General features: G+C 38.4%; 1 protein-coding gene across 15 annotated transcripts in view; it reads left to right on the forward strand.

Annotated features, from left to right (window-relative positions):
• The window catches only part of nrxn1a (neurexin 1a), a 180328-nt gene that overhangs the window by 103750 nt on the left and 61342 nt on the right, over positions 1-15236 (forward strand). For 8 of the 15 annotated variants that reach the window (XM_082151709.1, XM_082151718.1, XM_082151711.1 and 5 more), the window contains 4 exons: positions 7766-7888; positions 9551-9932; positions 10027-10217; positions 10815-11000. In XM_082151709.1, coding sequence (XP_082007835.1) covers positions 7766-7888; positions 9551-9932; positions 10027-10217; positions 10815-11000 — 882 coding nt within the window. Of the gene's footprint in view, positions 1-6001; positions 6302-6387; positions 7889-9550; positions 9933-10026; positions 10218-10814; positions 11001-15236 lie in introns of those variants that run through there. The other 7 variants (XM_082151719.1, XM_082151721.1, XM_082151712.1 and 4 more) reach the window with 2 other exon arrangements.

Raw genomic sequence — 15236 nt, forward strand, 5'->3', positions numbered from 1 at the left:
ATACACACCCGGCTGTTAGTGCATTCTAACATAGTCACTATGAACTATCACTAATATATTTTGCCAAAAAATAAATAAATAACACAGATTTCTACTGTTTGCTTGAAATATCCCTTTAACTGGAAACAGCCGTTTTGTGTTAGAAAGGGAGTAAAAAAAAAAAAAAAGTGATGTGAGGAGAAAGATAGGTGTTCTCCATCTCTGCAGGCTTTGCCAATCTATTTTTTTCATCTCTTTTATTTTATTTTATTTTATTTTATTTTTATATTGGAGAACTCTAGCCTACCATGGCATTGATTCTCCAAAAGCCTCAGGGTAATTAATATCAGTCTCTAAAGTCTCTTTCAAAGGAGTCTTTGTTTGTTTTTGTGTTTGCTTGTTTCCGATACAAATCTCTTTGAGTGACTCATCATAGAGTCTTATGTCCCCAAACTGCCATTGCTCATTCATATTCAAAGAATGAACGTAATGATCAGTTCCCTCATCATCAAACTAATACGGCTCTGCATCCAAATTTGGCCTTCAGAAATATTTGCTTCGTGCTGTTGCATAGTAATAATAGCTCATTTGTTAATTCACAGAGTTTCTTGTCCAATCAAAAGCATCCAGAGATTTCAAGGATTTTACCATCTGATAAAGTGCTTTGTCTCTTGGTCTTACCGAGTGTATTTTGTTTGTGCGTCTTAACAGGCTTTTGTGAGCGTGTTATTGTTTTATTTCGTTGCAACCCTGAGCTCAGTATATTGGCTCATTTGACAATGAGGCAGTTGTCTGTGTTAACCTGAATGCCCAAGATAACAAAGCACCTGAGCTTCCTCGGGGGGCTTTTTTCCTCATCCGTTCGTCTACTCCCTCTGCATAATGGGAGCACAACACACTACGAGACACAGCAGTCTTGTAAACAGGCCAGTGACAAATTAGGGTTCACATTGTTAGATATTTTGCCACGATTCTGCTGTTTGAGACCAGAGATTGTGAAATATGTTTTTTCTAGTTCTTTCGTCATTGGGCAAATTTAGCAGTCTTGAATCTCTTAGTATGACATGCCTGTCCTCAAATAAGGATGTCAGACCGGACACAGACTGCCCAGTCAATGATGTATATCGTAAAATCTGTTGATGTCTCACAGTCTGTCTTGGCTTTTCTCACTTGGCTCATATCATGCGATCTGACAAGCTGATTCGTAGCTACAAAGCATTTCCATGCACTTGAAAAAAAATTCAGTTTGACCAAATCAATAATTCTTATGACATTCTCTTTTAATGTCATGTTAACGCTTTAGACTAACTGAAATCATGCTGTTGTTTTTTTTATTTTCGTGATTGTAGCTCGGCCTCGTCCAGCATGTGCATTACCATTCGAAAGTTTAACTTTGATGCGATTTTTTAAATGTTTTTAAACATTTGATAAAAAATTCTGTCAAAACAGGAATATTATGAAATATTATGACAATTTAAAATTACTGTTTTCTATTTGAATAAATTGTCAAATGTAATGTATTCCTGTGATGGCAAAGCTGAATTGTCAGCATCATTACTCCAGTCTTTAGTATCACATGATCCTTCAGAAATTATTTCAGTCATTCAGAAACAGTTAAACAGTTGTGCAGCTTTATATTTTTGTGCAAACTCTGTTATATTTTTTCATGATTCTTCGATGAATAGAAATTTATAAAAAAAAAAAAAATTATAATATATATTTTTTAACATTATAAATGTATTTTGCAATGCATCCTTGCTGAATAAAAGTGGTCGTTTTTTTTTTTTTGACCCCTAACTTTTGAAAAATAGCATACGCACATAAAACGGACTACAATTGTCCTCATCATTCTGCTCTTGTTCTGAAAGACAGAGGTGACTCACAGTGTGTATTTAATCCTTCAAATATTTGATTACACATTTTCATGTATGCTTAGACAGATAAAGACTGTAGCTCGACTACGCAATAACCTGCTGTAGGTCAATTATAACTGTCAATGTAAATGCTCAGAGAGATGGACTGCACATAGGAGAGATTCACAAAGGATGGATTCTTGATTAAAAATGGCTAGACAGACCACTGCGGAATGGAACAGAATATGTTTAGGTGCATTAACTTCCATGCACCAGATGGACTGAATACATTTGAGATGCTTATGTCATCCTCAGAATTATCTGATCCAGTCCATGTTTTTTAAATTGACGTTGATCTGACATGCAGCATATCAAAAGTTGAACTATATGTTTCAAAAATAGCTCAGGTGAAATGCAAGAACACATCCTGTGTGAACAAATCCTTGCATGTCCCCTAACAGAAGATCTCATGAACAAACTCCAGCCTGATTATTTAATAACACCTTGTGCAGAACGGCATTTACCGACGACAAGGGGACGACATTTCGATGCATTCAGAGCATCCTTTACTAGAATCAAGAGATTCATGTGAATTCAAAAGGACCTCATTTCTCTGAAACAGCCTCCTCCATAAATATGCAGTAGGGTTGCCATTTACTGAAGCGGTAGTGTTCATAAATATGCAGTGGCGATGCTCCTGTTTAATTTGTGATGCAGATAGAACGGCGGACAGGGTGAATAGCAATGCTAGCCCTCCGAGCCTGATCTCACTGTGTTTGTTTGTCTGTATTTACTGATCTTTACATGGTGTGGCTGACTGTATAAGTCTCACATTTTGAGTCCTATGAGAATAGTATTAAAAGGCTATTTACTTATTAAGGTCCCACAATCTCAGCCCTAACCTGGCCTAATTTCTGAGTGATAGAGCAGATGGTCACATCATGATGTCCCCCATTCCATCATAGCCTCAGTATCCCAGTTTGCCGCAGTGATGTTCAGATCTGGGCAGGATGGATGACTTTGTTTCAACCACTGGGCATCGGACCCAAAGCCTTTTATCCCACATGATTGGCTCTTTAAATGATTTGTTGCTTCCTGATGAAGGCCCAATTTTGTCTCCGAAAGCGAGCCATCAGGAGTCCCAGGAGTTCGAGTGGATACTCTGTCCTCTCAACAACTCATTTGTGTACCAAATGTATGTGCTTTTACCCCAATGGGACTAGCATTCTGGTGACGTTCAATAAAATGAACAGAACATCCTCACCTGAATCTGTTCCTAGGAGGGTTGTGGGGAGAACTGTTGAAATGGGCCCAAGCCATCAAGCACTCACCTTCACGAAGCACAGTGTCTTGTTGATTACACTGGGTGTTTTGGCATTGAAGAAGCAAAACAGCTCTCGCTTGACGATGTGCGAAACACAAAGATGCCGGGAGCTGTCAGGATCCTCCACATCTCCCTCACAGTTGGGCATCTACCCACACAGTAAGGAGCCTTGGGAGATAATTATACACAACTACTTATGAACAGAGAGGAAGTTGGGAAAGGTGTGAATGGTCCCATGAAAACCACAGGAACCAATTCCACATCGATAGTGAAGAAGGAAGCCTGGATATTTCTGACGAGTGGTTTGTCACCCGTCGATACAGGTTGGGTAAGAGGTCTCGTAAACAAATCAGAAATGGAAACGTTTCGCACGGTAGTCCCCTGCAGGGAGTTTACCTTTTAACACAACACACAGAAGAAGAGTCTGACGCACTGTGTGGTTCTTGTTTACATTCTGTTATTTCAATTTACAAGTCACTCAGGAAGCGGATTCAGTACGATTTTTTTCCAGAACGTTTATCAACAGTGTCATTCATTTTGAGTTTATTGCATTTTTTCTCCGCGGAGGAACTGAAAGGGAAACAGTATCAGTTTGATAAATGTGTGCATCAGAAACAGGGTGGCCATCACAGGTTTGGTGTCAGTACGTTTTTTTGATATAGCCTATCCCCCTTTTTCACAGTCTCACTAGTCTTAAGGATAGTCCCAGACTAAAATGCATTATTGAACTGAACATTATTGAAAGCAACTTGCACTGACATATCTTAAAATGTGTCACTACCATTGTTTTGTCTCAAGATGCGCACCAGTAATGTTTTTTTTCTAAGGCACGTTTATAAAAGCTACTTAAATGTCCTAATTAAACTAAGGCCTAATTCTGGCTTAATCTAAGCCCTGTCTGTGAAACCGGGCCTGAATTTCTTTAAAGAAATCAATACTTTTATTCAGCAAGGACGCATTAAATTTATCAAAAGTGACAGCAACGACATGTATAATGTTACAAAAGAATCTATTTCAAATAAATGCTGTTCTTTTGAACTTTCTTTTCATCAAAGATTCTTCAGAAAACAAATATTATGCTTTCCACAAAAAAAAATATTAAGCAGCACAACTGTTTTCAACTGACAATAATACGAAACTTTTATTGAGCTCCAAATTATCATATTATAATTATTTCTGAAGGATCATGTGAAACTGAAGACTGGAGTAATGATGTCGAATACTCAGCTTTGCATTACAGGAATACATTTTATTTTTAAATGTATTAAAATAGACAAACAGTTATTTTAAACTCTAATAATAAAATAAGGCACAATATTACAATTTTACGGTATTATTGATCAAATGAATGCAGTCTTAGAGAGCATAAAAGACATTAAGCATAAAAAAATAGGGCATAGATTGCAGCCATTTTCTTTTTTCCTAGCAAATTTGAAGAAAAAAAGAAACACACACACACTTAGGAAGTGAAAAGAAAGCCTTTCCCTTTTTGGTAAATTTAAGAAACAGGCCATGGATGGTGGCCATTTTGTTTTTTCAAGCACATGTAGGCGTTCATAGATTTTTAAGTCAATTCAACCCTCAAAATGTATGGTGATATCTATCTTGTTGCATCTTTTTCTGTGCTCAAGGACACGGCTTCTTATTGTCTGTATCTATGTCAAAAAGACAGAATTAGGGATTCTGACCAAAAGGAGATGTATTATTTAATCTCCCGTGGAGAAACAGAAGCAGGGGCTTTTCATGTTTGAACAGCCTGCTATTCTCAACTCTGTTTTTTGGATCCTCATTAATTATCTGTGCCAGCCATAGCTACTCCTGTCATTGGTGTGTGTGTGTGTGTGTGTGTGTGTGTGTGTGTGTGTGTGTGTGTGTGTGTGTGTGTGTGTGTGTGTGTGTGTGTGTGTGTGTGTGTGTGTGTGTGTGTGTGTGTGTGAGTGTGTGTGTGAGTGTGTGTGTGTGTGTGTGTTTATGAGCGTTGTTCTTCTTCTGACACAAAGAACAAGCCGTTGCCAATTAGGGACTCTGCCTCCCCCAGGGTGACAGTGTGTTCAACCAAGAGAGTGCTGTCACATCAGCTCATGGGTTGTTAATATGGTCTGAGTGTCAGCAGGATGAAAGATGTATATTTAGAAACCAGTGGGGTCACTATACGCTCTTGGCTAAATCAAGCTATAGGTTGAGAGCAGCATTTTGGCTAGTTAGAGGTTTGCACTTCAGGGATCCATATTTCCACCTTGGGTCTCTGACATTTATAGTTGCACCATCGAAATGGTTCGGCTGTTCGGATTTTGATGACCTTTAAATTATTTTCTATAAAAACTGCTTCATACGACAGAATGAAATGTGAGGCGTATTGGTTTAAGGTTGTAGTTTTATGTTATGGTTATTTATCATGCTGTGATTTGAAAGTTAATGTTTTAACCTGCTCTGCACCATAAACAACAAAAAAGACAGTTTCATCCTGTTTGAATTATGATTTAGCAGAACATTTCCTTTTATTATCAGTAACCATAATTCCTAATAAATTAAACCCCTTACACACATGGGTGGTCGCGGACAGGTGCGGAGGACACAGTCAATACCAGTGTCAGAATTGTATTTTATTATAAAGGCAAGGGTCAATATTTGCCTCCTTGAATTGATCTTCAGCGGCATTTTTTACCTTTATTTTGTACTTGTAAATGTTTACCTACCATACTTATTTTTTAACATACAGTATTCCATCTTGAACCAATTTATAATAAATATAAAGAATACAATTATATAAATATATAAAAATGTAAGGTAAAGAGTAATTACCTATAAAAAATATGTTTTTGTGTGTATATGTATATATATAGAAAAATGTAGCTGTAACACATCCATATTTTAAATTTGTCTGACGATCAAAGAGTTTTTAAAATGACTTTAGCATTGCTGATTAGTCAGTCCCAGTAGAGCTGAATTACTGTGTCCTCAATATGAAGATCGTCCTGTCTCAAAATGGCTGCCTGCGCTTGTTTCACATGGGTATCGTTCTCAGCTGGATGAGCTAGATATCAATGCATCTCATCTCTCCTGGCCTAGATGAGTGTGTGTGTGTGTGTGTGTGTGTGTGTGTGTGTGTGTGTGTGTGTGTGTGTGTGTGTGTGTGTGTGTGTGTGTGTGTGTGTGTGTGTGAGAGAGAGAGAGAGAGAGTGTGTGTGTGTGTGTGTGTGTGTGTGTGTGTGTGTGTGTGTGCGCGTCTAGTCTGTGTTCTCCTGCTAGCCCTGTCCTGTCAGAGCTCTCTAGCCTGCCTCTGCCCACCTCTGTCTTATTTAACTCTGCCCTCTCTCTCCACCCTGGGAGATGAGAATCAAAGTGACCGGACACACGCAACCATCTGCCCCAGTTCCATGGCAACAAGCTGCCCTCCCAGACAGAGGGAGAGGCTTTTTGTCTTTGCTGCTTGCGAGTTTATCTGAACACTCCTTCCTAATAAAGGCATAGCAGCCGTGGACCTTTAGCTGTCTCTCCAGCTGTCCAATCACACGCTGTCACCTTTTCACATATATCCTTTGTGCAGGGATGGTCAGAGGCCTAAAAAAAGCACATGTCATGTCTTGTATATTGCCAGAGGCTTAATAGTGCTGCCCCTTAGTGTTTCCTCTCAGTGGTGGCTTTTTCTTAGATCTGCAGAGATTCCTTAAGGTGGCGTTGTTGCGCAGTCTGAGACCTTACATGCTGCTGCTTTTCTTTCCCTCAGAGCTGGCTGATCTGGATTCATAGTAATTGAGAGCAGGGAGGGATAGAAAATCGATTGGGAGCCTGGCAGTTCTTTAATGGCAACTCTTTTTACCTGTTATCAAGTGAGATGGGCTGCAGGGGCCCCTGACAATGACACGCTGCCCTCTTAGCGGCAGTCTGACTGATGAGGAGAGACAACGACGTGTCAAAGAGAGCCAGAGCGGCTGAAATCACAAAGCCTGCAGGCTCCTCTTCGCACGCTCTGATCATCTAGTGGAAGCTCGATTGGAGCCCGGAGGTCCGGGGGCCCCGTCGAACCCGGCGCACGTGTTCACGGGACAAGGGGGAGGCTCTATAGCCGAGAAATTGCTTTCTCGAATTGAGTTTACAGTCTGAAGGTTTTTTGGATGTGCTTCCTAAACCGCTCAGGAATTGTAAGGACGTGAGAAGCATATGCAGCCGAACATCACTCGACTGAAATAACAGACGCAGGTCGGTTTCCTCAAGGAGGGCCGTCATAAAAACTGTTGAATGGCTCCATCTGGTGGCTGAAGTGGGATAAAACAGTTGAGTTCACTTCATGTATTGTATGCTGCTAACAAATCATTTTTTTGTTGTTGTTTTTTTTAAAAGGGGAGACCGAATTCATTACAGGGCTGGCCACAAGACCACAGGACCATTCAGTAGATAGATCTAAATGCGTGAATGTGATGTGTGACAGAATCATTTCCTCTGCTGTTTATCTATGAACCCTCTTTTCTTTTTCTCTACATGGATATCAGTCACCTCTCTACACCCCCTTTTTTAGTTTATCCCGTTTCACAACCCCTTGCTTCCTCTGTCTCTCTATCACTCTCTGTCTTTCTACCTTCTGTTAACCGCTGTGTGGGACATGTTATAGGTAAAGGTCCAGAGACCATATTTGCGGGCCAGAACTTGAATGACAACGAATGGCACACAGTTCGTGTCGTCAGAAGAGGCAAAAGTCTGAAGCTAATGGTGGATGACCTGCAGCCATCTGAAGGTACATCATATTGTCAAGTATTTGAGTTTGATAGTGAGCATCCTATGCCCTTTAGAGCACTTGAAGTGGATAGATTATTGATTATTGTCTGTCCCTATACGAACATATACGTCACCGATACTTTGTTTTGGATTAAAAAGTTAACTTACATTAACATAACAAAATTCAAGATTGCTATGGCCAAAAAAGAAAGAAAAATAAATTCAAATATGACCTCTTTGCGTCTCTGACAAAAATTTTTTTTTACTTGGATTATGGAAATATGGAAATGTTCCTGCTTTATGTATGTATAAAAAATTATATACACTACCATCTAAAAGTTTGGGGTCGATAAGATTTATTTGATATACAGTATATATATATATATATATATATATATATATATATATTTTTTTTTATTTTTTTTTTTTTATGTTATTTATTCATGTGACAGCAAAGCTGAATTTTCAGCAGCCATTACTCCAGTCTTCAGTATTAATGTGCAGTCTTTACTGTCACTTTTAATAAATGTAATGCATTCTTGATGAATACAAGTATTTATTTCTAATTACAACACTTACCCTGAACTTTTGAACAGTAGTGTAATTTTATAAATATAAATTATATAAAATATGTAATGCCTTCCTTGCTGATATAGTCCTTAGGTGTATGTAAGATAAAAAACAAAACTCACCTGTGATTTCAAAATATGAAACCACATGTATTTTATACATATATAAATTGATTTATATAAAATAATAAATAATTTCTTTGTTGATAAAGTTACTGGGTGTAAGAGAGAGTTTTAAAATCCCATGTAAGATAAATAAACCACCTGTAGTTTGAAGAAGAATGAATGGGACATGCCACCCAGCATTACATGATCATAATTACTTCCTTTAAGTAATCATTGCACTTTGCTAATAATAGTCTTATGAAAGAGCCGTTCATGAAGGGATTGAGTGGCTCACTTTCCAATAGCCTTCCCTCAGTGCTCCTCAAGGGGCAAAAACACCTTTTGCAATTTGCCCAGTAAATTATCGTCAAATGAAAAAGGTAGTGCTTTCCCACAGTGCAGTACAATCATCTTTAGTTTCTTGCTGAACTTACTAGTGTGTAGTCGACACTTTGAAATATACTTGGTATTTTCTTTAATGCTGATGCTTTCGGAGACCAAACCACTGAGGGAATACATTATACTCACATAACCTTCCTGATTTTAGAGTCAAAGAGCTTTCTCTTGGGAAGCTTTAAAAGAGGTTTTTAAAATATTTAAAGACCTCTTTCTCTTCCACTGGTTTACAGAAATATGAAGTTCACATTTTTTCCTTCGAATTGCCTGAAATACTTCTGACATTCTTACAACTCTTTATGCTTTCGTGTTTTCAAGTCTCTGATGTTTGTTAAAAATCTCAATTTGCTGCAGTAGATTTGAGATGACCCACTTGACAACGCCACGGCCCTGTCCTGAATAGCGCACTTTATATGTACATGTGGTCTTGCCCATGGCTTGTACGTGTCTGTCAAGCCCACAAGACCGTATCACGTCCCATTTGTCTACTTCATGACTGTATATGTATTCAGCATTACGTCACTCTTGGGCGGTAGTTGGGACAGGGCCTGTGTTTTGACACCCTACCCATTCCTGTATTAAATCTGTTTTCGATTATTCGCCTTGGTAAGGTCAAATCACGGGGGACCATACACAGCTGGAGTTCCACAATGTGGAGACGGGCATCGTTACAGAGAAGCGGTACATGCCCGCCGTGCCCTCCAACTTCATTGGACACCTGCAGGGTCTGGCCTTCAATGGCATGTCCTACATTGACCTGTGCAAGAACGGCGACATTGACTACTGCGAATTGAACGCCATGATCGGCTACAGGAGCATCGTGGCAGATCCGGTTACCTTCAAGTCTCGCTCTAGCTATGTGACCTTGCCCACCCTGCAGGCCTATTACTCCATGCACTTGTTCTTCCAGTTTAAGACCACTTCACCAGATGGGCTCGTCCTGTACAACCGAGGAGATGGCAATGACTTTATAGTAGTAGAGCTGGTAAAAGGGTAAGCTCAATTCATTTTTAATGTGCCATGTTTGATACATTTAGAACATGTGATAAGTCCTTCACTGAATGTTTTCATGACTGTTTGCATGCAGATATCTCCATTATGTGTCAGACCTGGGAAATGGAGCTCATCTCATCAAGGGAAATTCCAACACACCTCTGAATGACAATCACTGGCACAATGTGATGATCTCAAGAGACACAAACAACCTTCACACAGTTAAAATAGACACCAAAATCACCACACAGACTACCATGGGAGCCAAAAACCTGGATCTGAAAGGTACTTTTGATATTCTCTTTGATTTCAACTGATCATTTAAGCTGAACTAGATACAATAATTATATTATCTGATATGATATTATATTATATTATATGGGGTGTAGACTACCATTCAAAAGTTTGGGATCTGTAAGATATTTTCAATGTTTTTTTCAAGAAGTTTCCTTTGCTCACCAAGGCTTCAGCAGCCATTAGTACAATCTTCAGTGTCATATGATCTTTCAGATATTATTCTAATATGCTGGTTTGGTTAGATTTTTTCAGGATTCTTTGATTAATAAAGTTTGAAAGAACAGCATTTGGAAATAAATAAATAATATATATCATTTGTAAGATTATAAATGTCCTTACTGTTACGTTTGATCAATTTAATGCAGAAAAAAAAAACTTGCTTACCCCAAACCTTTGAACGGTAGTATATATGTGTTATTTACCTTAGTGCCAAGTTGTATTCACATGTTGTGTACTGCAATAAACAAAAGGACCAGCAGGGGGAAGTGGTGTACCTTTTCTATGGATATATACAAAACATGCTCCCCTGATAGTTGAAATGAAAAGACATGGTCAGTCAGAGCATAATATTTCCTGTCTCTACAGGTGATTTGTATGTGGGAGGTGTGGCCAAAGAGATGTATAAGGACTTGCCAAAGCTGGTGCATTCTAAAGAGGGCTTCCAGGGGTGCTTGGCATCTGTGGACCTGAACGGCCGTTTGCCAGACCTGCTGTCAGACGCACTGTCCAACGCCGGCCAGGTGGAGAGAGGATGCGAAGGTGAGGAAAACGGTATGAATGGCACAGACACAAAGCCGGCTTAGTGCGGTCCTTCACTAGATGACTGCAATCTTCAATCCTTGTCTCATCTCATGCACTCGTGTTCATCCTCTCTGCTTCTTGTTCTCTTCACTATCTGTTTTGTGTTTTCTTCATGCTGGGCCAGTTTTAACAGGTTTCAGGCTTCTGTGTTCTTTTCCTCTGAAACTGGTGTAGATTAGGGATGAACGATACGGACATGTCCCTAGCAATGTCAAGAGACCTTGTGTTTTCCCCAAGCTATAACTGTGGTGAAGCTGAATATATGAGAGTAAAGAGACTGGTTATTGCCAGTTTGTTAGTAGCATATTAATTAGGGCTAGAATCTTTTTTTTCATCAAAGCACAGAAAGATATAAAAGCGAAGCATCTGTGGAACACAACTGAGAATGGCCCTTTGGACTGCTGCAAAAGGCTAGAAAAAATAGCCTATTTTGTTTTCTGTCCTTAAAAGATGAATTGAAGTCAAATTGAATGCAGTTTATTCATTGTTAAAAGGAAAAACTCTTTCAAATGGGAATATAAGATCTCTACAGGTTAAAAAAATATATATATATATTTTACTACACTTGCTTATTGAAAGTGACATTTTTATCTGATTTCTGGCTCAATTTATTAAAGAATCTTGAAAAAAAAATATTTAAATTAAGGGTTTCCACAAAAATACTAAGCAGCACAGCTGTTTTCAGCATTGATAATAATAAGAACTTATTCTTGAGCACCAAATCAGCATATTAGAATGATTTCTGAAGGATCATGTGACACTGAAGACTGTAGTAATTATGCTGAAAATTCAGCTTTGCATCACAGAAATAAAAGGCTATTCAAATATTCAAAAAGAAAATGGTTTATTTAAATTGTAATAATATTTCATATTTTTTTATCAAATAAATGCAGCATTGGTGAGTGTAAGAGACTACTTTCAAAACATTAATTAAAAGAATGCATCAAATCAAAACAAAAGTAGCAGCTTTTGCTTTCCATAGACTGCTATTATTTTTACATAAATGTTTTTAATAAATCTTAACTACAGTCTAACTGTAACCCTACTACTAAAAGAAAACCTATTTGCTACATTTCCTGGAACATTTTTCAGCAATTTAGTCTGAAAGTATGACAAAATACACACACATACAGTGCTTATATCCATCAGAATATTTCATTGTAAAAGAGTCTCTGATATTTGCTAAGAACCACAAGATTAAAAGTGCATATAAACCTTTGATTATGAATATATATATATATTCATTTTTAGTATAAAAAAATTTAAGGAATGATCACGGCTGAAAAATGTCCTTCTGTTCAAACCAAACCTACACCTACTGGCTTTTATCATGTCTGTTCCTGATTTTTGTTGTTGTCATCTCTAATTCCACCTCTCTTCTTCCCTGGGTCTCTGTCTACTTTCATCTACTTTCCTTATTTCCTCTCTCTGTTCCCTTACATTTTAACAACTTAATTTGTTATAATCACAGACATTCCAGTGCCTCTACTAACATCTTTTATATTTTGTTTTGTTTTTTTTCTTATTCGTTTGGCTGACAAAAGTTGCATTGCTGAAAGCTGACTTGCAAGGTAGATAGCCATATGTGTGTCTTAACCGATGCCCCCTCCTCCCCTCCTCCAGTGTGACCGTCTGATGTCGTAGATAACCTTTAGATAACCAGCAGCCGGTCTAGTAACTCCATCACCGTAAATACAAGCACAGTCCGCACACCTTGTATTTACAGCCCCCCGCTCTTAAAATGTCTCAGAGTGTCCTGTGTCATAGTTTTCCCTCACTTACCTGTCACTTCTCTTTTCATTGGAGCGTACATCTGTTCTGTGGTTTACTGGAGGCATGCGTCCCCCCTTCCCTGTTTCGACAGTGCCCCCCCCACCCACCCACTGCATGCAGTCTTAACTCCTTCCACACAAAAAAGAAAAAGCGCCGGAAATAGTCTGTAGCCTTTACCCCTGATAAAGGCCTTAAAACTAGATGGAATTTCCCAAGCGGTTAGGGAATCTCTCCCATGAGTTGGAAGCCAGATTACTCCGCTCAGATACATAACACTTGGTTTGAGAGAATCTCGTCGGGGGAATGAGCCAACCCTCTGTTTCTCTGCCCAAGACTTTAAATGAGCTTCGCTCAGACAGATCAGGTGAGACAGGAGGAGCGGCGCTCATCTGGATCGCACCGGCGGCCGTCGTAGAGCTTTCTCTCTCTCCTCCTCCTCCTCCCTGCCAGACTCGCTTCACTTCCGAGTCAAGTGGCCAAGCTGCAAATGTGCGACTGATTGGCCAAATGGTTGAGTGATGGAGAGGAGGGAGCGTTTGAGGGCCAGGGGCCTGTTTTACATGCCGGCTGAAGTAATGAGAGAAATGAGAACAGAAGTGTTTCCGCAGGCTGTAATATGCCTGGCCCGTCGCCCCGTCGCTTCGCTTCTGTAGACCGAACACAAAATGAGCTGTTCCAGACGGCCCCCATTTATCTTACAGCCCCGAGTCCCCAGGGAGTGCTGCTGCTTTAAACTCACCTCAGCAATACTAGGAGCAGATGTTATTATCACACGGGGCCTGTATTATTACTGCAGCCAATACACTGCGCATTACCGCCAATGCTACTCTGTCACAGCCTCTGGTGCAATGCTTGGATTGCACTTTAAAATCAAGTCTCCTGTCCACATTTAATGTCTTCTTGAGTAATGAGACCGATTAAAGGTGCACTCAGTGATTTGTTTTTTTTAACCTTGTTGTTAAAAAAAAAGTTTTACACTTAATGAAATCAGTAATACTTTTTAAAGGACTTTTTGAGACTTTAGCTTATTCACTGTACCCCCCAGAGTTAGATAAGTCCATACATACCCTTTTCATCTCCGTGCATGCCGTAACTCTGTCTGACGAACCCACCGCTAGCCTAACTTAGCACAAAGACTGGAGCTAGCTAGGCTAGCGGTGGGTGCGTCAGACAGAGTTACGGCACGCATGGAGATGAAAAGGGTATGTATGGACTTATCTAACTCTGGGCGATACGGAGAATAAGCTAAAGTCCCAAAGAGTCGGCGTGTTCCTTTAAAGACATGTTGAGATCCATTTATCTTGGTAACCTCCCTATTATTATATACTTTTACTTGTGGAATAAGTTAATCATGACCAGTGTTGGGGGTAACGCATTACAAGTAATTACGTTATCAGATTACTTTTTCAAAGTAACAAGTAAAGTAACGCATTACTTTTAAATTTACTACAAAATATCAGTTCATTTTTCAAATAAGTAACGCAAGTTACTTTGTTTTCTCATTTATTGACCTCTACTGTACAGTTGTAAATTTGCATTTCCTTCAGTCTGTGGATTATTCATTTCACTTTTGGTGTCAAAGGGCCTTTAGAATAGAACTTTAGTTTTTTCTGTTATTAAAAAACAAGCAAGCAAGCCCAGCCTAGGTGAGAAAAAGTATTAGTATAAACCTAACGCATTACTTTCCATAAAAAGTTACTAAGTAATGTGATTAGTTACTTTTTTAGGGAGTAACATAATATAGTAACAAAATAATAGTTTTTAAAAAAAATGTATAAAGAAATTAATATTAAAATTCAGCTAGGATAGATTAAATTGCTCAAAAGTGACAGTGAAAAAAAATTATGGCTTCCACCAAAATTTCAAGCAGCACAACTGTTTTCAATGTTGATAAAATTATAGTAATATGAAATATTTCTTGAGCACAAAATCAGCATATTAGAGTGATTTCTAAAGGATCATGTGACACTGAAGACTTTAATGGCTGAAAATTGAGCTTTGCCATCCCTGGACTAAATTACCTTTTGAAATATATTAAAACATAACACAATAATTTTTTTTTTTTTATTACATTTTAATAAATATTTCAATAATTGTAATATTTCAGTTTTTAATATATATATATATATATATATATATATATATATATATATATATATATATATATATATATAATTTATTTATTTATTTATTTATTTTATTTTTTATAGTTTTTATTAAATAAATCCAGCCATGGTGAGCGTAAGAAACTTCTTTCAAAAATGTACCCGCTCCCAACATTTTTAACGGTAGTGTACATCTAAACCACTAGGTGTCAGTATAGGTCTAACACGGAAGTCACAGTGTCACAGCTAACATCATCTGTCATTGTCAACATACTCTAAAGGTGATGATACACAGGGCAACTTTTTTAGCAATGTTGCTGGGTAATGT

The sequence above is a fragment of the Leuciscus leuciscus genome (genome assembly GCF_965113295.1).
Source record: "Leuciscus leuciscus genome assembly, chromosome: 21".
NCBI lineage: Eukaryota > Metazoa > Chordata > Actinopteri > Cypriniformes > Leuciscidae > Leuciscus > Leuciscus leuciscus.